We start from the raw sequence: 25,913 nt of genomic DNA, 5'->3' as shown, positions 1-25,913 counted from the left end.
GGTGGAGGTTGCAGTAAGCTGAGATCACGCCACTGCACTCCAACCTGGGCAACAAGAGCAAAACTCCGTCTCAAAAAAAGAAAAAAAGAATAAGGTAGAGAAATAAAGATATAGCAGACAGTATGTTAAGAAAAATGGATAAAACACTGCAAGAAGCTTGATAAAAACAGTAAAAAATATCGGCCTTATCTCCTTCATGCATGTTGGCTTTTGGAAACAGAGCGGCAGGTGCCAATGGCTTGGAATGGAGAGAGGCAGACTCCATCTGCCATATCAACACAGTCCATGCCCATAAGCCTTCTTCATTGCCAAACAGACATACACACAACTGGGGGTCTTCCTTACCATCTTGCCGCTGACTGTGGCCTCTAGAGAATCCACCAGTTCCGCTGTGACTCCAATAAGATTGTGGTAGTCGGCCTGGATCTTATTGTACCGTTTGAGGTATGTCATTGACCTACGTTCAGCTTCAACCAGCTGCTGGTGGAGCTGCTGCAACACTTCTAGGAAGACAGTTTATATTAAAATAAAAAAACAACATCAATAAAAATCCACAATATGAAAAATAATTGTATTCTTCTCAAAGAACTACCATACTTACTGTCAGAATGTTTTGTTGTAACAAACTTGACACCATTTGTGTTTCACACTTACTTCTATTTTATGCCACATTTATTTACATAGTGCTTTATAACCAACTGACTTAAAATTTCCTTTTCAGGAAGTTCAACTCAATTCTCACTGGGTTTCCTAAGAAAATCTATTCCCTTGACTGAATCTCATGCAATTTCTTTTAGTTCTCTATGTCTAAGAAAATAAACATTTCTAGGGCTGGTGGTGGCTCACGCCTGTAATCCCAACACTTTGGGAGGCCGAGGTGGGCAGATCACTTGAGGCCAGGAGTTGGAGACCAGCCTGGGCAACATGGTGAAACCCCATCTCTACTAAAAAAATACAAAAATTTGCCAGGCATGGTGGTGCTTGCCTATAATCCCAACTACTTAAGAGGCTGAGGCATGAGAATCACTTGAACCTGGGAGATAGCAGTTGCAGTGAGCCAAGATCGTGCCACTGCCCTCCAGCCTGGGCAACTGGGCAACAGAGCGAGACTTTGTCTCAAAAAAAAAGAAAAGAAATGTTTTATTCTGTACTGGGCTCACAAAATGCCTAAATCAAACCTGTGTCTTTTTCTCTGTTTTTGTATTATGAAGTCATCTGGGGGACAATTTGTATCTGCAGGACACTTCTTTATTTTAAATAAAACTTTGGGTTACTTGACTCATGCTAGGAAAAATAAGAATCCAGAAGAGATTCCATCATTCTGCCAGTTTGGTAAAGCACAAAACCACTCCCACCAGACCTTAGAGCAAGTAGCTTGGAAGGCTCTAGGATTATCAGCTCGGAATCCCCCCATGGGCAGCCCTAAAGACACTGAAGCCAAGCCGCCCCGGTCTCGGCAGAAACAGGCAAATCCCCACCGGTGTTAGCACTTCTTTGCCCATACCACCTTCCCTCTTTCTTGAAGGACATTTTAGACGAAAGGAGGTAGCACTGCCCCCAAACCACAAGCCTGGCCAACATGGGGAAACCCGTCTCTACCAAACATACAAAAATTAGCAGGCATGGTGGCGCACTCTCGTAATCCCAGCTACTCGGGAGGCTGAGGCAGGACAATTGCTTGAACCCGGGAGGAGGAGGTTGCAGTGAGCCAAGATCATGCCACTGCACTCCAGGCTGGGCGACCAAGCCAGACTTCGTCTCAAAAAAAAAAAAAAAATTTGTTTCAGGTGGGGCATGGCGGCTCATACCTATAATCCCAGCACTTTGGGAAGCCGAGGCGGGTGAACTGCTTGAAGCCAGGAGTTCGAGACCAGCCTGACCAACATGGTGAAACCCCGTTTCTACTAAAAGTACAAAAATTAACTGGGCATGGTGGCACGCGCTTGTAATCCCAGCTACTTGGGTGGCTGAGGCACTAGAATGGCATGAACCCAGGAGGCAGAGGTTGCAGTGAGCCAAGATCATGCCACTGCACTCCAGCCTGGGCAACAGAGCTGTCTCAAAAAAGTAAATAAATACAAATAAAGTTTTTCATATATATATAGTTCAAAATTAGATAAGCTACAACTTCCAAAGATGAAAATTCTACAGAATACTATTCATAATCCCATATTGCAGTAGTAAGTATTGGAGAACATCTATGCAAACTTTCTCAACACAGACCAAGTGGTACATGATGAATCGAGTACCAAAACCCATTAGCTAGGCTCAGTGATCTCCCAAACCACCAACGTGAATGTCCCCAAAGCAGTCCCTCTGGACTGCACAAAGGAACCCTTCCCCCCAGAAGTTCATTCTGCGATTTACTAAACATAAAGAGATTATCTGTGGAACTTTTGTCTTGGGAACCGAGAATCAGAATTTATGACAATTTCAAAGTGTGGCACATCTCAGGGATAAAAGGCCGAACTGCCTGCAGCCTACTGGAAACAGAGAAGCAGGCAGTAGGGCTGAAATGTTTGTGACCATTTTCAAATACAGTCAGCACTCCATATCCATGGGTCCTGCATCTATGGATTCAATCACTTCAGGTCAAAAATATTCGGGAAAAAAGCACCTGTACTGAACACACACAGACTTTTTTTCCATATCATTTTCATGTCATAAACAAAACGGTATAACAACAATATACACAGCATTTACAATGCATTAGCAATAGGTAATCCAGAGATGATTTAAGGTATATGGGAGGATGTGTGTAGGTTGTATGCAAATACCATGCCATTTTATATAAAGAACTTGAGTATCTGTGGACTTTGGTAATCTGTGGGGGTCCTGGAAGCAATCCCTATAGAAACTGGGGGACAACTGTATACTCTTTAGGAGGACAGCCTGCTACCCAGAGACATCACCTCGCAGATACCTTAGCTAGCTACAAACAAGACCTGTCCATGACTACAAGCTATTTGGGTGACAGCTCAAACACATCAGCTTTATTTCAGAGCATTAAACAGGACTTTCTATTTTCCATGTCAAAAGTTTTATGAGACAAGAACAGCTAAGCCAAGATGCCTTGCCATGCAAGACCTCAACTTCCTCTTCTTTTTTTTTTTTTTTTTTGAGATGGAGTCTGGCTTTGTCACCATGCCAGACTTTGGTGCAATCATAGCTCCCTGCAACTCCTGGGCTCAAACCATTCTCCCATCTCAGCCTCCTAAGTAGCTGGGACTTCAGATGGGCATTGCCGCACTTGGTTAATTTTTTTTTAGTTTTTGTAGCAATAGGGTCTCACCATGATGGCCAGGCTGGTCACAAACTCCTGGCCTCAAGCTATCCTCCCAGCTCAGCCTCCCACAGTGCTGGGATTCGGGCATGAGCCCCCACACCTAGTGGCAAGACCTCAACTTTTAATGGAGATGTCTTATTATAACCTTCATGTTATTTTAATAAAACCATCTTAGTCATGCCAGTGAATTTTACTGAGACTCTTCGTATCCCAAACTACTGACATAACAGTGATGTAAATCTCTCCCCCGTCACTGAGGCTTTCTTTTTTAACCTTTCTACTTCACTTAGGGCACTGCATTTTTTTTTTTTAAGGGTAAATGAGATTTTAATTGGCTGCTCAAGACAAAATGATCAACTTTTAAATATGGAATTGTTTTTCTCACCCACTATGAAAAGCCAAAATTAACCCGTCTTTATAATGATATACTCTTTCCTGTTTTTATTCAGATAAAAATTATCTCTTTGCGACTTTGCTAATCCACAGATACTGGATGAAGAAAGTTACAATATAACTTATGAATATGAGTCATTATTTTTTAAAATACTGTTTAGGGCTCCAAACTCCAGAAAAATGATCAACTGCTCATTTTCTGAAAGGGTTGAATCAATTCATGCTAGAAATGCCAAAAGATACTATTTCTGTATCCTTTTTAAGTGACTAGGTAAAAATAATAATCCGATGTTACTACATAGTCAACCTGTTTTTATTCCATACATTTCAAACGTAATTCCTTTTGAGAGAAGTTTCGGCTGCAAGTACCTTTCTTTCCTTCTTTAAAAGCTTATGGCAATCTCACTTTAGGCATGAAAACTTCCTATCAAGATATACAGAACAGTGATATCACGTAACCAGTTCATTTAAAACAATGCCTGAGTCTAGAATTAAATTAAACTGGGGGCATGTCTGTGCCTTTGGTTACTGCAGCTTTAGCTGCAGGATGAGGAGACAAGGGGGTGACAAATGACTCTAATGCCTGGGCCCGAAATGCGAATCTCCAATCTCCATAGCAACACCGCATTACAGAGTTCACTCCGCCATAGACACACTTTGCTTGTGAGACTCAAATCCACAGCCATTCTGCTTGGCTTCCAGAAAACTCAGTTAAAATCAACCCTAAAGAAGGCTTAAAAACCTATCTCCTTACTGAAATTCCAACATTAAAAACCTGTAGAGAAACACAGCTCTTTTATTTGCATTCCCCTTCCCATGTTTCCTTGATCTGCAAAACTGGGCCACTTATCAGATTGACATAATGCTCCCAGAAAAGAGCTATGCTCAAAAACTGAAGTGTATGCTAGTGGCACATGAGCTGCAGAAACTCCGGAACCAGGGAGAAGTCTCTCACCAGCTTCCCGCCCCCACTGCCTGGGAGTCCAAAGGCTAGTTCAGAACAGCAACTTGGCAGATTCAACTAACTAAGGCAGTTCTCTAGGGTCCAGGGATGCAGGGTGTGGTGGTGGTTTTAAAATGCCTGCAGTCTTTGACACAACCTCCTTCCCATCAAGAAGAGGAATGTAATCTTTCTCTGAAGGTGAGGGGGCCTAAGTAATTCACTTGCATGAAACAGAACGCAGTAGAAATGACTGACTTCCTTCAGAGGCTGGGTTAGAAAAAGTGATACAGCTTTCTCCTGGCTCTCTCTGGGGACATTCATCCTTGGAACCAAGGCAACATGCCTGGAGGAAGCCCAGGCCACAAGGAAAGGCCACAGAGGTGTTCTCGTCAAGGGCCTCTGCTGAGACCCCAGGTGACAGCCAGCACTGACCACCACTCTGCGTATGAGTGGCTGGAGCTGGCCCCACCCCGCTCCACCTGACTGCACAGGAGAGACATGCTGAGGGAGAACAGCTTCACTGAGCCCACAGCTCCCAGACCATGCAGGCTCATCACCACCATCTTAAGTGAATGTCGTTGTTTTGTGCCACCAAGTCGGGATGGTCTGTCAGGCAGTAATGGAACAGTGGGCTGAGGTGCATTTCCAGGAGCTGCAGGGCGAGATCCAAATTCCCAGCCCAGTTGAAGATACTAGCTGTGTTGGATGTGAGTAAACTGGCCCGCGATGCACCCTGGCCAAGGCCTGGGCCCAGGTTAGAACTGAGAGCGCGGGCCTGCAGGGCTGAGGATGCAGACTGGGACTCTCCCTCCACATACTGTGCTGGCGGCAGGGCAACCTTGGGGAGCTCCAAGACTCACGGTGCTCCTGCGACCCTTGGAGCAGTCTAGGTTGATCCCGTGGGGCCACATCTGTAGCCCTGCCCCTCCATGAAGGGTCAGCAGGGCCCGTTCCCTCTGAGGGACAGAAGGGTCAGCATGGCTGGCAGAACCAGTAGCACACTTAGATGGCTGAGCTGGGGATGCCTGAGGCTACCAAGGGCGAAACCAAGCATCCAAAGCCTTCTCAAAGGCTGACGCTGCCAAAGCCATCTTGAGTGACAAACCCAAACCCAAGCTCTCCCTGAGGTTGACAAATCCCATTGCTCAACTGCCAACTCCCTCGTGAGCAAAGAGCTAAATAATTTACTAATTAATGCTTCCTTTCTTTAAAAGAGTGTCATTCCCTAAAAAGAAACAGGAAAAAGCAACGGCAGGAAGTTCGGAAATCCTCTGACACGACTGCTTTGAAAGGGCAAATGTGCTGGTGCATGGAACAAGATCTCCTGTAGTCACACTCCACCTGCTGGGAACTGAGGGTTATGCCATCAATATTCACCAGAAGGATGACACACCATCATAGGCCCTTCCCAGCATCATCATTTAAGCAGCTTTCACAATGCAGTATCAAAGGCAAAACTGAGGCACAGTGCCCCAGCTGTGGCCACCAACTTCATATTAACTATACTTTTTCTCACCTTACTCAAAAGTGAATAGTTCTGGTAAAAATGATTGACCATGGAAAAATAACACTTTATGCTACAAACTGAAGGCTGGAATTCCTACTTTGGAATGGAAAATGCTTGATAAGAATGGGTACTCCATATGTCTTCAAAGACCCCAGTTAACTAGTTCAAGGTAAAAGTTAAACATGTTAAAATAATTAAAATAAATTAAATTAAATGGATTCTCTCCTTATCCAAGCTGCCCTATGCCTTCTAGGGAAAATGTGTTGCTGTTGCAGTTACTTCCCTTTGGGACATTATTGGATTCTCTTCATTTCCCCAAGGAACAGCAACACATTTTCCCTAGAAGGCATAGGGCAACTTGGATAAGGAGAGAATCCATTTAATTTAATGCAAGGGGAAGCTAACAATACTGGCCCTCCTAAAAATGGGACTCAAGGAACTGCAGATCAATATGACTGCAAAGCCTTTCATAAATATTTAGACTCTTAAAGCCAAAATCATGAATTCTCTCCATCTTTGCGCCGATCTTACTACTTAAAACCTGAACTGGCAAAGTTGTTTTTAGACAAATTTAAATCTAGATGATTTACCTTTGTTACTTTGTCCATTCTCCTTCTGGGATGAAAAGGAAGTTCAGGAAAACAGGCAATCAGGGAACAGTACTTGGGGTATCGGACATCCTGCGGCCAATGTGAGAAAGCACCTCAGCATGGTGAAACAGAGTTCTCGGGGCGGGAGGGCCAGCTCCACCTGTTGCTATAAATAGCTAAGCAACTTCTCCATACTTACCGGACTCACTCCCAAACAAGTCCTCTTCTCCCCATCTCAATTATCACTGTCTGAATTCAAGTCTTGCACTATTTCAACAGCCTCCTATCCCCTTCCTATCCCCTTCCAAAGGCCTTCCCCACTGCTACCAAGCCATTCTACTAAAAATGGAAATCTGATTTTATACATACTTCAACTCTAACTTCAATTGAAAGCTTGATCCTAAGGAAACTGATATTGAGGTGAAAACAGCATAGCACAGTGTTGCTAAGACCACGGACGCTGGAGCCAGACTGCCTGGGTTCAAATCTCAGCTCCCACATGTCTGGCTGCATGACTGAAGGTAGTTACTTAACATGTTTCTTTTCCCTTAATTTGTCTTAAACTTTTCCTCAAGATTTTGGTAACAGTTTTATTCACATACTGTACAATTCACCTATTTAAAGTGTACCTTTCAGGCCAGGCACGGTGGCTCACGTCTGTAATCCCAGCACTTTGGGAGGCTGAGGTGGGTGGATTACCAGGTCAGGAGATTGAGACCATCCTGGCTAACATGGTGAAACCCCATCTCTACTAAAAATACAAAAAATTAGCCAGGCACGGTGGCTGACACCTGTAATCCCAACACTTTGGGAGGCTGAGGATGATGGATCTCAGTCAGGAGACTGAGACCATCCTGGCTAACACGGTGAAACCCCATCTGTACTAAACATACAAAAAAAAAAAAAAAAAAAAAAGTAACCAGGCATGGTGGCAGGTGCCTGTCGTCCCAGCTACTCAGGAGGCTGAGGCAGGAGAATGGCGTGAACCCGGGAGGCGAAGCTTGCAATGAGCGGATATCGTGCCACTGCACTACAGCCTGGGCTACAGAGTGAGATTCCGTCTCAAAAAAAGAAAAAATGCAAAATTTAGCCAGGTGTGGTAGCAGGTGCCTGTAATCCCAGTTACTCGGGAGGCTGAAGCAGGACAATCACTTGAACCCAGGAGGTGGAGTTTGCAGTGAGTCGAGATCGCGCCATTTCACTCCAGCCTGTGTGACAAGAGCAAAACTCTGACTCAATAAATAAATAAATAAAGTGTACATTTTAGTGGTTTTCAGTGTTTTCAGAGTTGTGCAACCATCACTACAATCAATTTTAGAACATTTTCATCATCCTCCAAAAGAAACCCTGTACTCACTGGCAGTTACTCCCATTTTCCCTGCTCTCCCCAGCCCCTGGCAACCGCTGATCTACTTTCTGTCTCTCCAGATTTGCCTCTTTTGGACATGTTATGAATAGAGTCATATAATACCTGGTCCCTGCCACTGGATTCTTTCAGTGAGCATAACGCTTTCAAGGATCATTCATGTTACAGCATGAATCAGTGCTTCATTCCTTTTTACGGCTGGATAATATCAAATGATATTCCATCATTTGGATAACACCACAGTTTGTTTATCCATTCATAAGACGATAGACATTCGGGTTGTTTGCATTTTTTTGGTTATTATGAATAATGTTACTATGAACATTTGTGTACACATTGTTGTGTGGACATACGTATGTTTTCATTTCTCTTGGATATATAGCTAGGACTCCAATTCCTGGGTCATGTGGTAACTCTGTTTAAACCTCTGAGGGAACTCAACCTGCTTTTGAAGGCTATTTAATGATATGGGACGATGTTCTCTTCCCTTGATAAAAATACATAGAAATATACGCACACATACATTTACCTACATTTATTACAATTTGGGGGTATGTCTGTATCAAATACATTTCTGTACTTTCCCAAATTTTCTATAAGTAATACAGTTGATTTTATAATCAGGAAGTAAAAAGTGATTTTTTGCAATACAACTGTTATTCTCCTGCTTAAAATGCTTCGAAGGCTCCTTATTCCTTATAGGACTTTGCATAAACCTTTATGACCTAGGCCCTGCCTAGTCTCCGAGTTTGTCTATGTCAATACTCTGCTCCAGCAATATTAAATTATTTTAGTTTCCCAGGCACTGTCTCAGTGCCTTTGCACAGGCTGTTCCCTCTACCTGTAATTCCCATCCTTCCTGTGTTTGCCTCACAGATTCCCATTTTATTGTCCAAAGCTCCAATGTGGCTAAGAGAATTACACCTTGGCCTTTTCTTTATAACCCTAAATCCTAGAACAATATTTGACTCACAGTAGAAGTTTAATGTATTGAACTGAACTGCAAATATTTTCATGTAACAAGGAAAATATTAGAATGTTATTTATAGTGACCTGCTATATTTCAGCATATGCTTCAAAGCATGTAGAACAGGATGAAAGGTGACAAGTACTTAAAAACTCTAATGCCAATAGCTAACAGTTATCAAGCACTTACTATATACTGGACTGTTTTATACAAGTTATATGTATTAACTCAATCTTCATAATCTTCCTATAAAATAGGTACTATGATTTTTTTTTTATTCTTATTTTTTTGAGACAGGGTGTCACTATGTTGCCCAGGCTGAAGTTCAATGGCACGATCATAGCTCAATGCAGCCTCAACTTCCCGGGTTCAGGTGATTCACCCACTTCAGTCTCCTCCAAATAGCTGGGACCACAGTCATGTGGACGCTACCAGGCTCAGCTAACTTTTTGTGCTTTTTGCAGAGATGGGATTTCGCCACGCTGCCCATGATGGGCTCAAACTCCTGGGCTCAAGTGATCCTCCCGCCTTAGCCTCCCAAAGTGCTGGGATTGCAGGCGTAAGTCACAGGGCCCAGTAAGGTACTGTTTTGAATATACTAATATATTATTAATATAACTAATATAATTTACCATATAAATCATTTTGATTGGATTCTTAACATATTAGCACCCATAATTATTAAGCTGAGCTACTCTGGGCACACTGCCTATGGGGTAGCCCTGTTCCAAGAGGAGCAGTATCAAAAAAAAAAAATTAAGCCGAGAAATACTTTTTAAAAGCATGTTCAAATTATTATAAGTCAAGTTGAAAAAGTTCTAGTTTCATTGAAAACCACTGTATAAGAAACTCTAGGAAGAAAAAGGATTGGATACGCCAACATCATGGTATGTAGGTAAAGAGAAGAATTTAAACAAAAGCCTTAAGGATACACAGGCAGAGAGGAGAGCTGTAGATCAGTCTGTTTGGCTCAGGCCAGGCTAAGGAATTTGAAGACGGGCAACAGGGAAGGCTTAGGAAGCTCAAGAAGAAAAGCGGCATGGAATCCTAGTGACAAAAAAACCTCAATTAGGTCAAGAAAGCCAAATGCTTTGGAGTTAGAAAGGAATAAGGTATTATGTGGCAAAGTAGCTTATATTTTTCATGAAATAAAACAAAACAATCACCAATTTTATAATTCAAAACATTATGTTCTTGTTATGAAATAACTTTGGATACATTTTTATTCTGAATAAAAGGAGACACTTGTCTTTAAAGACTAATAACCTTTGGGAAATGAGTCTTCCATGGGTTGGGTGACCTAACATTCTGCTCTTCCTTAAACAGGCTCTATTTACACCTGTCACCCTGGTACTTTGTCCAGTTAGTGCCCCGTTTTACTCTCAAAAGTGTCCCAGTTTGAACTGGACTGTGGTGATACTGCACAGCTCTGTACATTTGCCAAAAAGCATTAAACTGTACAGTTACCATGGGTAGATTTTACACCTCAATAAAGTTATTTAAAAAGAAATCCCAATTTGAATGACAAGTTAGATGGTCACCCGATCCATATGCCATGGCCTGAAGGCCTTAAAAGTGGTTAAGTGATATTTTGCAAATGGACAATTATCCCAAGGAGTTCTTTTACAGGAAGACAAACTTTCTTTTCTACCAAAACAGCTTCTAGCCACATGACATCAAAACAAGACCTAGCCAAAAAGAAAGACTCAGAGACCTAATGATATAGAAGTTGATCTCTATAGGCCTTGCCACTGATTCTTTGATTTTGTAAATATGAAAGCAACACTATTAATTATCCCTATTTAATGAGGCAACCTAAGCCAGTGTGCCACTCTAAATAAAATCTGCTCTAAAACCATAGGTGGTCTCTATTTGCTTCAAAAGGATACATATATTGTTAAAAGCTTTGGCGTGTTGCTAGCTTTAAATACCAAAGCTAGAAACTTTTCCAACTTCAACTTTAAGTCTGGAGTCCAGGAATCCTAAAGAAAAAAATAAGGGAACAAAAACACAAACATTAGATTACTAAGTACCAACAGTATCATCAAGTTGAGGTCATTGGGCCAAAAAACCCTGCGCAGTGACTGAAACCAAAAGCAAAATGTCTTGCCAGTGATGTGAGGCTGTGAAAAATGTGAGGACATTTGACCAACTCATTTATAGAAGATTCAAGTGTCCACAGTAGGAAGAAAAAATAGACTTCTTTCATAAACAGTGAAAAAATAACCCTGAACATGATTTGAATATTTCACGTGATTTAAACACAATCGTGACAAGGAACCTTATTAGGCTGCATACCAAAAATAGTTCAGTACAGTCTAGGCACGCATAGCACTGGGAGGCATAACATAAACAATTATCACTAAGTTACTGAGAGTTTCCCCAAGAAAGGGACTCATTTCCACAAACCTCATCTAGATAAGAAAAAAGGACAGAAGCTATTTTCTGCCACAAATACCCCATCATGTCAAGAATTATGATATAGTCTTAACATGATTTATCCTTTAAAAATAAATTATTTATCTCAAATAATGCTTATTAAGAAGAAAAAATTAACGACTTAAATAAGAAAAAAACATAACAAGTAACTATCTTTGTCTCAGGACAATTTTCCTTATACTCTTTATACAGAAATATCTTCTACCCAAACCAAGAAGTTCCACAAAAAAAGCAGCTAAGCCACTAAAAATGCATACCCACCATCCTCTTGGGTGCTGCCCCATGGCCCTTGGACCCTTCCATCCTTCTCCACTGTCTGCCTCTCCAGCTCTGTATCCTCGTCCATGCCTCCCACCCCCACCCAATCATTCTAGCCAGTATGTCATCTGATTTCTGGAAAAAATACTGCCAGATGAGCAGAAAGTTCTTTTTTTTTTTTTTTTTTTTTTGAGACAGAGTCTTGCTTTTTTACCCAGGCTGGAATGCAGTAGCTCAATCTCAGTTCACTACAACCTCCGCCTCCAAGGTTCAAGCGACTCTCCTGCTTCAGCCTCCTGAGTAGCTGGGATTACAGGCGAGCGTCACCAAGCCTGGCTAATTTTTGTATTTTTTTTTTTTGGTAGAGACGGGGTTTCACCATGTTGGCCAGGCTGGTCTCAAACTCCTGACCTCAAGTTATCCACCTGCCTCAGGCTTCCAAAGTGCTGGGATTACAGGCAAGAGCCACCATGCCCAATCAGAGAGTTCTTATATTTTAAAAAAATTGTGTAATTCCCTTATACTGCATGATAACTTTGTTTATAACATGTGTGTTACTACGGATTGAACTGTGTTCCCTCAAAATACATGCTGAAATCCTAACCTCTGGTACCTCAGAACATGAGGTCGTTGGGAATGGGGTCATTGCCGATGTAATTAAAGTTAAGATAAAGGTCACATTGGAGTAGGGTGGGTCCTTAATCCAATACGACTGGTGTCCTACAAGAAGAAAATTTAGACACAGACACAGAGGGAAGACGGCCATGTGATGATGGAGACAGAGACTAGAATGATGCTGCCACAGTCACAGAACACCTGGGGCTACCAGAAGCTGGGAGGGGAAAGGAAGGATCCTCCCCTAGGATTCAGGGACAGCATAGCCCAGCCAACACCTTGATTTCAGATTTGTAGCCTCCAGAACTGTAAGACAATGAATATCTGCTGTCTCAAGGCACCTGGCCTGTGGTACTTTGTTAGGGCAGCCCTAGGGAAATCACCCAAGTGCTACAACTCAAGGTAGTCTATGCTCAACCACACAGAGAAGAGTCTCAGGAAAAGACTGCTACATCTCAAAAAACAAAACAAAATGCTTGGGACATGCAGACTTCCAGTTAGATTGCTCTGTTGTTGACTACTATTTTGTATAATCAACAAATACGTGTTTTCAATGTAATTACTTACTTTACGATGCTCTGGTAATGACAGGGATGAGACTGAAATAAAGCCTCTCTGGACATGAGTCACTTATATTTTTTCTTGACCATTCTTACTTTTTCTGTGCTTTCAACTCTGAGAATAAGAACATTTCCGAGCTGGGCGTGGTGGCTCAATTTGTTAAATGAAGAGATGGTCAGAGACAGGAGGAAAATTAGAAGGAAAATTAGAGCAACGAAGCCAAGGAGTTTCTTTTTTTTTTTTGAGACGGAGTCTTGCTCTGTCACCCAGGCTGGAGTGCAGTGGCACAATCTTGGCTCACCCCAACCTCTGCCTTCCAAGTTCAAGAGATTCTCCTGCCTCAGCCTCCGGAGTAGCTGGGATAATAGGCATTAGCCACCATGCCTGGCTAATTTTTGTATTTTTAGTAGAGACGGGGTTTCACCATGTTGGCCAGGCTGGTCTGGAACTCCTGACCTCAGGTGATCCGCCCACCTTGGCCTCCCAAAGTGCTAGGATTAGAGGCGTGAGCCACTGCACCTGGCCTAAATTTTTAATGTGTTAAAGAAATAAAAGAGAGGAAGGAATGAGAGACTATAAAAATGTTCCAGCAAATTTGAATAAACAACAACAACAAAAAACTTCTAATAAAGAGTTAACTGAAATTACAAATTCAATGAAAAGGTCAAAGAACAGACTAAACATAGCTGGAGGGTGAGTTTGTGAACTGGAAGGCAGACATGAAGAGATCACCCAGAATACAGCCAGAGAGATTAAGAGAAGGAAAACATAAGATATTAAAATGTATGGCGAGCACAATGATGTGCACGTTCTTAGCACCACTCAGCTGAACCCTCGAAAATGGTCAAAATGGTGGCAGTGCATGCCTACAGTCTAGCTACTCGGGAGGTTGAAGTGGGAGGATCACTTGAGCCAAGGAGGTCAAGGCTGTAGTGAGCTATAATCATGCACTTCAGCCTGGGGGATAGAGTGAGACTCCAGCTCTTTCAAAAAAAAAAAAGTCAAAATGGTAAATTTTATGTCATGTATTTTACAATTTTTTTAATAAAAAAGACATGGAGGCTGGGCGCGGTGGCTCAAGCCTGTAATCCCAGCACTTTGGGAGGCCGAGACGGGCGGATCATGAGGTCAGGAGATCGAGACCATCCTGGCTAACACGGTGAAACCCCATCTCTACTAAAAAATACAAAAAACTAGCCGGGCGCGGTGGTGGGCGCCTGTAGTCCCAGCTACTCGGGAGGCTGAGGCAGGAGAATGGCGTAAACCCGGGAGGCGGAGCTTGCAGTGAGCTGAGATCCGGCCACTGCACTCCAGCCCCGGCGACAGAACGAGACTCCGTCTCAAAAAAAAAAAGACATGGAGAATATAATAAATCTAATATACATTTAGTCAGATATCTAGGAGATAATAAAGAGAATGGTAATATACAAAGAGATACAAATTGAGAATTTTTCAGAGTTGTTGAAAGACACAAAACTTCACATCCAGGAAACTCAACAAATCCCACGTAAAAACAGAAATCTATCCCTAGAAACACTGTAGGGAAATGATACAATCCCAGAGGCCAGAGAAAAGAGATGGATCACCTACAAAGGAACAGCAATTAGACTGACAGCCAACTTCAAAATAGCAGCAATGCGAGCTAGGAGATGGTGCAATCTAGCTAAGCTTTGTATCTTCAATGTACTAAGAGAAAATAACTGTAAACCTAGTATTCTAAATCCTATCTGAGAAAGCAATAAAGACACTGCAGTCAAACAAGAACTGAAAGAAGAGATCTTCAAGGAAAGGGGGTTTTAAAGACATGTACTTAAATAAGAGGAGACAACTATCCCAGATGGAAGGTTATTAACACAAGATGGAATGACAAACAAAAATACTGGTAGCTATAAGGGAAAATCTACACACACTGATTGCATAAAATAGTAAAACTTCCTAATTTGTACATTTAAAATATATAACTAAGATACTTGGCGGAGAAAAAAAAAAAAAGCACATAAATTGCAAAGGGGATGAATGAAGTTAATGCATTCTGAGTTCCCTGAATGTTCTGGAAGAAAATAAAGATTAAATTTAGACTTTATGGCTGGGCGTGGTGGCTTACTGCAATCCTAGCACTTTGAGAGGCTGAGGCAGGCGGATCACCTGAGGTCAGCAGTTCGTGACCAGCCTGGCCAACATGGTGAAACCCCGTCTCTACTAAAATACAAAAATTAGCCAGGCATGATGGCGTGTGCCTATAATCCCAGCTACTCGGGAGCCTGAGGCAGGAGAATCACTTGAACCCAGGAGGTGGAGGTTGCAGTGAGCCAAGATCGAGCCATTACACTCAAGCCTGGGCGACAAGAGTGAAACTCCATCTCAAAAAAAAAAAAAAAAAAAAAAAAAAAAAATTTTGACTTTATTGTGTATACATACTAAAAATATCTATGTTACCATTAAAAGAACACATGTAGACTAACAAAAGAAAAAAATGGAATAAAATCCATCTCCATGAATATGGAAGGTCATTAAATTCCTTAAACCACCAGAAGCTGAACTCTATCTTGGAACACCAAATCTGAGTGAGTCAAGCTGCCAGCTGCAGCCTCTGCTAGGCCCCATCCCTGATTCTGCCAGCTCTACTGCCACCTGGATCCAAGCTTTATCCATGCTGCTATGCCAGAATATTCATGAACAGAATACTCAGGAACGGAAGTCTCACTGTGAGAAAATCTACCGTCCCCTTCCAAGATTATTTATTTTTAGAAATTGTTAAATTTAATTTTTAATTTTTTAAAATTTGGTTTTATTATTTTCTTTGTTTTAATCCTCCAAGACATCTGAACCCTTCCAAATTTAACCACCTTCTTAATGCTTATTTCTTCAACTTTCTGGGAGAGAAAGTAGGTAAATCTAGAATGATCAAGAAAAAACAGCAAAAATTTCAACTTGGGCTACTCTAGAAAAGGCCTGCTTTAATGAAAGCAGTCAACTAAGTAGCCTTCAGTTTAGCAGTTACTATTCAGGAGGGATGCAAGTTGTTTTACAGAATTATAACTGAACGGGATGCTGAAATGTACTGGGATTTGGAAGAATTGCATCAGTTGCTGTTGAGTGTGACAGAGTGCCCTGGGTGACAGAATGAGACTCTATCTCCAAAACACAAACAAACAAGGCCAGGCACAGTGGCTCATGCCTGTAATCCTAGTACTTTGGGAGGCCAAGCAAGTGGATCACCTGAGGTCACGAGTTCAAGATCATCCTGGCCAACATGGTGAAATCCCATCTCTACTAGAAATACAACAATTAGCCAGGTGTAGTGGTGCGCGCCTGTAGTCCCAGCTACTCAGGAGGCTGAGGCAAGAGAATCGCTTGAACCCGGGAGGCAGAGGTTGCAGTGAGCCGAGATCGCACCACTATACTCCAGCCTAGGCGACAGAGCAAGACTCTATCTCAAAAAAAACCAATTAAACAAACAAAACATACACGTGTTAAAATTCATGGAACTATACATCCTGAAAAGTCAATTCTATGTGTGATAATGTAAAAAGTTTAAAGTTGCCATTCGAGCAGGTGAGAATCCTTGCTTGCTGTAATTTTTTTTTTTTGAGACAAGGTCTCGCTCTGTTGCCCAGGATGGTGTGCAGTGGCACTCTTGGTTCACTGCAACCTTCACCTCCCAGGTTTGAACAACTCTTCTGCCTCAGTCTCCTGAGTAGCTGGAATTACAGGTGCGTGTCACCATGCCCAGCTAATTTTTGTACTTTTAGTAGAGATGGGGTCTCCCCACATTGGCCAGACTGGTCTCGAACTTCTGGCCTCCAGTGATCCACCCACCTCGGCCTCCCAAAGTGCTGGGATTACAGGTGTGAGCCACCGCGCCCGGCCAACTTTCTGTAACATTTTAACACTGGTACACATACACCTAAAAACTACTTTTGTTTGCTTTGATGTATATGTAAAGGGAATCACATAGCTTGTCCTCTCTTGTATCCAGCTTAAGATTTCATCATTGTGTGATTTAGTTCATTCATTCTCATTGATGTATAATATTCCATTGTGTGAATATAACACAATGTATTTATGCATGCTCCTGTTGGTGTACAATTGGGTTGTTCCTAGTTTTTGGTATTACAAAGTGTTAATTACTGTAACTCTTCCAGATTTAATGTATGTACAAGTCGCAAACCACTGCTAGTACAGGATAGCAAAAACCAAACCTAACTAACCATCTAATAGGAGACTGACTAAAAAATTATGGGTATAACTAAAAATAGTAACAGAAGCAAATTTTAGTTCTTTAAAGCATCATTCAGAAACCCCCAGCTTACAGAAGGTAAAACCACAATGTTACCCAGGACCTGACACAAGAGTTAAAAGCTGACACTTACCTGGAAGAGTTCTTTAAATGAGGGGTGCACCATAGGGTTGGGAACAAAAGGAAGGGCATAGAAAGGAAGAAACTCTGTGGTCTGGCTCAAGGCTGCCCCTTTGGTCTCCAGGTAGGTTTTGAAGTAAGAAATCTTTTCATCCAGCTCCTCTTTGTCCTGGAGGAAGGGAAAGCACTTGTTTGAGGTCTCCAGCTCAATGCCCAGTCCATCTGCTCACCCCATCCTCTCTCTGAGGCTCCTTCTGTCCCAGTCATGTCGCTGGCATCCCCTATCTAGCCTGGCAGGTGCATTGTCTCTAGAATTCTACCATCCACCCTAAATTTCCCCCTTAATGAAACTTAGGAAGATCAGAGAACTGTATATACAGTTCAATATGCTGCTTTTTAACTTTATTATTGCCATTTCTCACATTCTGAAAATTCTTCATAAACATTTTTAATGGCAGGACAAAACCTCATTTTGTCTATCACATTTATTTAACTAGTTTCTTCATTATTAGACAGACACATGGCTTCTACTTTTCAGATATAAATAAGTATCTGTTTGCATTCCCATGCCTCCAGTAGGAGCGGTTTCTAAAGGTTAACAGGCATTTCTTTATGGTGTTTGGAAACAGAAGCTTCCATCTCACTCCTTTCCTTTCTTGTGCTAAGGCCTGGGCTCGCTCCGGGTCACTATTCCATGTATATCCCAGGCAAGTTAGTTCCCCTCTCAGGGTTCTACCTCCTCTTGGCCCTCAATAAGAAAACCAGAATTGGTGAATGTGGGGCTTTGCTCCCACAGCGGCTCTACCAATCATGGCCTTCACAGTCTCGTACACAGACTAACCTGTTCTTAAACAAACACATCTCAGTTGACCTATACCATGAGGCCCTCTTTTGACCCCCAGACGTAAAAGAAACAGAAATACAAACAGAAAATGAAAACCTCCTGTGATCTTCCCTGGAAGAGTAATAACCTGAGGAACAGCCTTCCAACAACTACTACAATGTACGGTCCTGCTGCTCCCTCCACCACTGTCCCCACCTTTGGTGTTCTGACATTCTCATGCGTTCACATTGGTCCACAGGGCAGTAATTAATGCACGGGGTCAAATGCCAGCTCGCCTCTGCTGCCCTTCTGTCATCAAAGCTCAGCCACCCCAGCAGCTTGACATTTCAGCCCTCTCCTCTCTTCCCATCTCCAGCCCCATCTGGGAAAGGACTGCAGATGCTAAATTCAACCTATCACTCAAAAGGACTTTCCACAAAGAGACGTACCCTTTTCCACTACTTAAGTTTAAATGTGTGTTCTGGCCAGACACAGTGGCTCATGCCTGTAATCCCAGCACTTTGGGAGGCCAAGGTGAGAGGACTGTTTGAGCCCAGGAGTTCAAGACCAGCCTGGGCCGGGCGCGGTGGCTCAAGCCTGTAATCCCAGCACTTTGGGAGGCCGAGACGGGCGGATCACGAGGTCAGGAGATCGAGACCATCCTGGCTAACATGGTGAAACCCCGTCTCTACTAAAAAAAATACAAAAATCTAGCCGGGCGAGGTGGCGGGCGCCTGTAGTCCCAGCTACTCGGGAGGCTGAGGCAGGAGAATGGCGTGAACCCGGGAGGCGGAGCTTGCAGTGAGCTGAGATCCGGCCACTGCACTCCAGCCCGCGCGACAGAGCGAGACTCTGTCTCAAAAAAAAAAAAAAAAAAAAAAAAAAAAGACCAGCCTGGGCAACATAGCAAGACCCTTTCTCTACAATAAATACGTAAATAATTTTATGTTCTAATATAGGGTCTAATATGCAGCTGAAATATGTATTCTCTTAGACATACATGTCTACATACTAAATTGCCAAATAAACTTAGTTTTGACGAGGTTTCAAAAACTTGAGGTATTTAGGAAAACAATATAGCTTTGATTACAGAAATTATTAAATCTCCATAGAAATTAGAATATAAGCTGCTGGGAACATGGTAGAAAATCACTCCTCAGGACAGAGGATTCCTGTACCTTGTAAGCAATATAACAGAATAGCCACAGGTAAAATCCACGCCCATGTGGACAATGACAGCAAACACTGTTCCTTAACACACCACTCAGACCCACCCACAACACGAGGTAAACCCACCGGTCTCCCCACAGAGTGCTTCAGAAGATAGATGGCAAAATGGATGTGGAGATAGAATTCCAGCTTCTGGGCAAAGGAGTTCCCATCTCGGACGGAACTGGGAATGTGCTCCTCCCACAGACTGAAGAACACCTTCTGGTCTCCGTCGTCAAATGCAGCAACAAGATCCTTCTGTGGAGAAGACATCAGACTACACCTCGTTGTAAATTTAAACACCCAAAATTCTCACAACTCACAACACCACAGATTTCCCATATACTCCTTTTCAGAGGTAAAGGATAGAAAAACAGAGATCCCACAGGATTCAAGCTCCTGAGCCTGCGATTCCTGCAGACCAACCCTGGTTTCCCACATCTTTGCAATATCAATCTGGGCACTATGAAGAACACACAAAACATTTAAGGTCTTTGAAACAGAAAGACTCAGGCATAGAACAAAGACTTGGGGCCAGAGAACTCACGGACACGTAAATATACCGAAGTCACCCTTTGGACCTGCTGACCCACAGCGGCAACTGACAAAAGCTATCCAGACCGAGTCTAGCCGGGCCTCCCAGGAACAAACCTCACATGCACAGAAGGTTGCTGACAGCATGGCTCCGTGTCCTGGAGTGGCCGGGAGCCCACACACACTGACCCAGTCAATCCTGGGCCTAGGCGATAGCACTGCCACTTGCCCCACTGCTAGAAGCACACCAGGCTGAGATGGAGCTGAAGGAAGCCACTATAGACCCCAATATACCATAAGGTGACTGTCCATGCCTGCCAGCTGCAGCTGCAGCTGCAGCGACAGAGAAGGCTGGAGGTGGAGGAAGAAGCACCAGCTCAGTGCCTTTTCACCTGGGACAATGACAGCGTCATGATTTAGCATGCACTAGTTGAAAGAATTCTGGAGAAAGGAGGTGGCAATTATCATGTCACCTGTCTCACAAGGAAGATAATTCACCTGTCACAAATACCTGTGGCATAATTTTGTGGATTTAAGTAAAAGGCAGAAGTGAAAGAACTTCCTAAGAGTCTAAAACAATGCAGCTGCTACTGTTCTTTTTGTATCGAATGCCCAAGATGTTTGGACTTATATTTTATGCTCAGCTGTAACAGTGTTTCTGAGATTGGATTTTCTACAGAATCCCCACTTCCCCACCCAATACCATTGTTACTTACCACCATTATTGGCCTTTGTTCCTTTATACTTTTAAAAATGAGTTCATGGGTGCAGCGGCTCACACCTGTAATCCCAGCACTTTGGGAGACCAAGACGCGTGGATCATGAGGTCAGGAGTTCAGCCTAACCAACATGGTGAAACCCCGTCTCTACTAAAAATACAAAAACTAGCCGTGCGTGGTGGTGCATGCCTGTAATCCCAGCTACTCTGGAGGCTGAGGCAGGAGAATCGCTTGAACCCGGGAGGCAGAGGTTGGGGTGAGCCGAGATTGTGCCACTGCACTCCAGCCTGAACAACAAGCGAGACTCCATCTCAAAAAAAAAAAAAAAAAAAAAGTGAGTTTACATGGCCAAGCATGGTAGCTCACACTTGTAATCTCAGCACTTTGGAAGGTCAAGGTAGGCAGATCATTTGAGCCCAGAGTTCAAGATGAGCCTGGACAACATGGTGAAACCCTGCCTCTGCTAAAAATACAAAAATTAGCTGGGCGTGGTGTCATGTGCCTGTAGTCCCAGCTACCCAGGAGGCTGAGGTGGAAGGACCATCTGAGCCCTGGAGGTGGAGGCTGCAGTGAGCTGAGATTGCACCACTGTATTTCAGCCTAAGCGACAGAATGAGACCCTGTCTCAGAAAAAAAAAAAGGAAAAAGAAAAAAGTTTACAGACAATTTTCCTGCGTAATTGTCATTTTTAAAAATTACTTGTTTTATCTGTTTATAAGCAAATTTTCTAACATAAAATGGAAATGTATAGAGAACAAATAATGTAACAGTGTTTGGTTACACATAAGTCAAAGATGTTGATTGGTAAGGAATCCTCAAATCTGAATATTACAAAAATGTTCACTATGTCATGTGATCAAGAACTGTCTCTGAATACTGCCTTATGCTAGAAGGTGCCGGTTACATTTCAAGTAAACACAGAATTTTTCTAATAAGCCCTACAATGAGCATCTACCTCCTCAAGGCTGGCTCTTCTGTTCCTCCTGGACACAGGCAAGGGACAGTCTGTTAGCACCTGTGGGTGGGGGTTGTCAAAACAAAGCACAAGCAGCTGAGTACAGCCACCTCTTGGAAGAATTTGGGGAAGCTGGCCAGAGACCCGCATGCTTGTTAATAATGACTGCCACAAAGGTGAACAGATCCTCCCGGGGCAGTGCTGTGGGGCCAGGCTCAGCCCCACGCTTGCCTCTGCCAAGGTCCCAAGCAAGCCCTGTGACCATTCCTGAGGAGGCCTTGCCATGAGAAGCGCGGTGACCAAGAGCTCTCTGACTGTGTGGATGAGGTGAGCGCAGACTCTTGTGAAATGTTATGGCTTAGAGAAAAGGTATTTTCTTAACATGGCTTGGCAGAGTCCACAAGTCAAAAGGCCCATCTACAGTTTGTGCTAAGGTCTCTATTTGTAGACCTGAAAGCACAAACCTTTGCTGTCATCATAATCACCTCTATCATCCTTCCTAACTCATGACTCATATTCTGTACCTGGAAATGGTCCCTGAGCTTAAAATAATACCCACACATAAAAGAATCCACTATTATAACTTACAGTCACAAAATATTAGTGATGGTCTATAAACTATGATCAAAGCAGAATCGACAAGATGAGAAAATGTGTACACCATCAATAGTAACTTGTAAACACACATGCTTCTTACATCTCACAACAATGTAAACATACTGAACTATACACATAAAACTGCTGGGGGAAACTCACTATTTTTTGAGTTCCACTAAAAATTAGCATATTTTGCTAAACCTCAGTTCTAGATGTATTTTTTTCTTCTTCTTTTAAAATTTTTTTTCCCCACTCTTCTTCACTCAAACCAGACATTTCATTTGGGAAATCTACCATAGTAGGGGACACAGCTGGATGAGCAGAAAAGAAATGTTTGTGACAATCAGAAAGGTTCAAGGTCTTTCAAGTTATATAAAAAGGAACCTGAAGACATCAGAGAAATACAAATCAAAACTATGACAAGATATCACTTCAAACCCATCAAAATGGCTAATATTTTTAAAACACACAGAGAGAAAACACCAAGCATTGGCAAGGAAGTAGAGAAACTGGAGCGCTTAAGTACTGCTGGTGGGAACGGAAAATGGTACAACCACTTTGGAAAACAGCTTGGCAATTCCTCAAAAATTAAGAACAGAGCTACCATATGATCCAGCACTACTTCCTGGTATACATCCAAAAGAACAGAAGGCAAGGCCTTAAAGAGATACTTGCACACCCACGTTCACTGCCGCGCTATTTTTTTTTTTTTTTTTTTTTTGAGAAGAAGTCTCGCTCTTGTCCCCCAGGTTGGAGTACAATGGTGCAATCTCGGCTCACTGCAACCTCCGTCTCCCGGGTTCAAGCTATTCTCCTGCCTCAGCCTCCCGAGTAGCTGGGACTACAGGCGCCGGCCACCATGCCTGGCTAATTTTGTATTCTTTTCTTTTTTTTTTTGGTAGAGATGGGGTTTCACCATGTTGGCCAGGCTGGTCTTGAACTCCTGACCTCAGGTGATCTGCCCGCCTTGGCCTCCTAAAGTGCTGGGATTACAGGCGTGAGCCACCGCACCCAGCCCTAACAGCATTATTCTTAGTACCCAAGAGGCGGAAGCAACCTGAGTGCCCATCAATAGAAGAACAGAAAAACAAGCTGTGGGGTGTGTGTGTGAATATATATCAGAGAATATCATTCAGCCTTTAAAAGGAAAGGAAATCTTGTCATATACTGCAACATGAATGAACTTTGATGACATTATGCTGGGTGAAATAAGCCAATTACAGAAAGACGAATACTGTATAATTCCATTTATAGGACATATCTAAAGTAGCCAATTCATAGACAGAAAGTTAAGGATAGTGGCTGCCAAGGCCTAGGGGAAGGATAAAGGGAGAGCTGTTCAATGGGGACAGAGTTTCATGTTTGTAAGATGAAAAATTCTAGAGATCCGTTTCACAACAACGTGAACACATTTAACACTACTGAACTGTACACGTAAGAATAGTTAAGATGATACATTCTATGTTATCTTTAATCACAATTTTTTAAAAAGACCTGAAGAGACATTTGAGTGTTCGCAGATGCAGCTAGAGCTGAAATGCGACGGGAACCCAGTTGGAAAAGTGTACAGCAGCCGCCTCTGGAGGGACCCGATAAGCAAAGAAGCTTCACGACACAGGGCCTGTCGGCCTTACCCTGTATCATCACATAATCTGGTCATGTGTGAACTTCACAAAAGATTCTCACTGTCCTGCTAGTTAGGTATTGAGGATTTGCTACATTCCTCTCAAATGGTAGCTTTAATTAACAGATGCTCACATACACTTCCCACGTGTAGGGTAAAGGTCTTTTTTTCATCCAGAAAGAACCAGGGAAGCCAGGTGCTGGGGAGTGAAGCTGATTCCCCGAGGAACACACTTCACTCTAAGAACCTGTTTTCGCCTCCAATAATGACTGTATTCTTTTATGTTCTGAACATATCTCTCTGGGGGAGGGGGTGCCAGGGAGGTCTGGCTCCTGTAGCAATCACAGAAGAGTCTGTGTTGACAGAAAGCAGCAGCAGCTCAGCATCCAGGGGCCTGAGGCCTGAAGGGGAGCAGGCAGAGGGTTCAGCCCTGCCTTGAGCTCCACAGGCCACTTCAAAAGTGCCCCTCTCTCAACAGTGCCCATGCCAGGCCACTAGGGAGTCAAGTACTAGGAGAAAACCAGCGGTGGCTGCCACCTGAACTCTGGCTACTCAAGGGGCTTGCAGGCCAAGCCTCAAATTATTTCTGGAAGTAGGTATGTTAAAATTTAAAAATCTGTTAAAGTAATAAGGCCAGGTGCAGTGGCTCATGACTATAATCCCAGTGCTTTGGGAGGCTGAGGCAAGAGGATCACTTGAGATTGGGAGTTTGAGACCAGCCTGGGAAGCAAGACTCTGTCTCCACATAACTTTTTTTTTTTAATTATAAGAATAAAATAGACCAGGCACGATGGCTCGCATCTGTAATCCCAGCACTTTGGATGGCTGAGGCAGGTGGCTCACCGGAGGTCAGGTGTTTGAGACCAGACTGGCCAACATGGTAAAACCCTATCTCCACTAAAAATACTAAAACTAGCCTGGCATGATGCTGTGTGCCTGTAATCCCAGCTACTTGGGAGGCTGAGGCAGGAGAATCACTTGAACTCAGGAGGTGGAGGTTGTAGTAAGCTGAGATCCTGCCACTGCACTCCAGCCTGGGCAACAGAGCGCAACTCTGTCTCAAATAAATAAATAAATAATAAAATCATCCAAAGGTGAAACGTGCTGTCTCAGGAAATGGTCAATGGAAATATTCTGGGTGAACTGATTACTTATCTGGCATATTACAAATGAGATCAAGACATCAAATAATGGTTAAAATAATGACTTTTTTTTTGGAGACAGGGTCTTACTCTGTCACTACAGCTGGAGTGCAGCAGTATGATCATGGCTCAACACAGCCTTGATTTCCTGGGCTCAAGTGATCCTCCTACCTCAGGCAACTAATCAGCTACGACTACAGGTGCATGCCACCACGCTTGGCCAATTTTTTATTTTTTATAGAAATGAGGTTCCAGCTGGGCGTGGTGGCTCATATCTGTAATCCCAGCATTTTTGGGAGGCCAAGGCGGGAGGATCACTTGAGGTCAGGAGTTTGAGACCAGCCTGGACAATGTAGTGAAACCCCATTTCTACTAAAAATACAAAAATCAGCCAGATACAGTGGCATCTGCCTGTAATCCCAGCTACTAGGGAGGGTGAGGCAGGAGTATTGCTTGAATCCCGGCAGCGGAGGTTGTGATGAGCCAAGATTGCACCACTGTACTCCAGCCTGCGCTACAGAGTGAGAGATTCCATCTCAAATAAAAAGAAAAAGAAACGAGGTACTACTGTGTTGCACAGGCTGGTCTTGAAATCCTGGGCTTATGCGATCCTCCTGCCTCGGCCTCCCAAAGTGCTGGGATTACAGGAGTCAGCCACCATGCCCAGCCAAGGATTTTTAAGTTCCCTTCCAACCCTGAGAGTTGAGGTCTGTATAACCTCCCCTGCAGCCCACTGGTATTCAGAGAGCTGCTCAGACTTCCTTTCACAGACCCACCTCGTCAGTCTCACTCTTGCTCCCTGTTCCCTCCAACCTCCCCAAGCTAGAATGCAAATGCTGTACTGGCAGGGGCCGGATTTCGTTTGTTCGCTGTTGGATCCCCAGTGCCTAGAATTAATAACCTGAAACTCCTCAGCAGGAAGGCTACAATTGTTTCAGTTCCTAAACATTGCATGTTTCTTCTTTTCCTTCTTCCCAAGAAATGTTTGTGAAAGATCTTATATGGCCACACATTTCCTAGGGAGG

At 43.1% G+C, this 25,913-nt stretch overlaps 1 protein-coding gene across 3 annotated transcripts in view; it reads right to left on the bottom strand.

Moving 5' to 3' along the window:
- Positions 1-25,913, bottom strand: part of ARMC9 (armadillo repeat containing 9) — a 183,235-nt gene that overhangs the window by 146,847 nt on the left and 10,475 nt on the right. For all 3 annotated transcript variants that reach the window (XM_023193881.2, XM_023193880.2, XM_023193882.2), the window contains exons 4-8: positions 19,405-19,575; positions 17,299-17,454; positions 10,942-11,034; positions 6,720-6,744; positions 346-503 (exon numbers count right to left, since the gene is read on the bottom strand). In XM_023193881.2, coding sequence (XP_023049649.2) covers positions 346-503; positions 6,720-6,744; positions 10,942-11,034; positions 17,299-17,454; positions 19,405-19,575 — 603 coding nt within the window. The remainder of the gene's footprint in view (positions 1-345; positions 504-6,719; positions 6,745-10,941; positions 11,035-17,298; positions 17,455-19,404; positions 19,576-25,913) is intronic.

Source organism: Piliocolobus tephrosceles, chromosome 11 (genome assembly GCF_002776525.5).
Source record: "Piliocolobus tephrosceles isolate RC106 chromosome 11, ASM277652v3, whole genome shotgun sequence".
In the NCBI taxonomy this organism is placed as follows: Eukaryota; Metazoa; Chordata; class Mammalia; order Primates; family Cercopithecidae; genus Piliocolobus; species Piliocolobus tephrosceles.
Note: the sequence above shows the minus strand (reverse complement) of the source record. Positions and strands in the feature narration are given on the sequence as shown.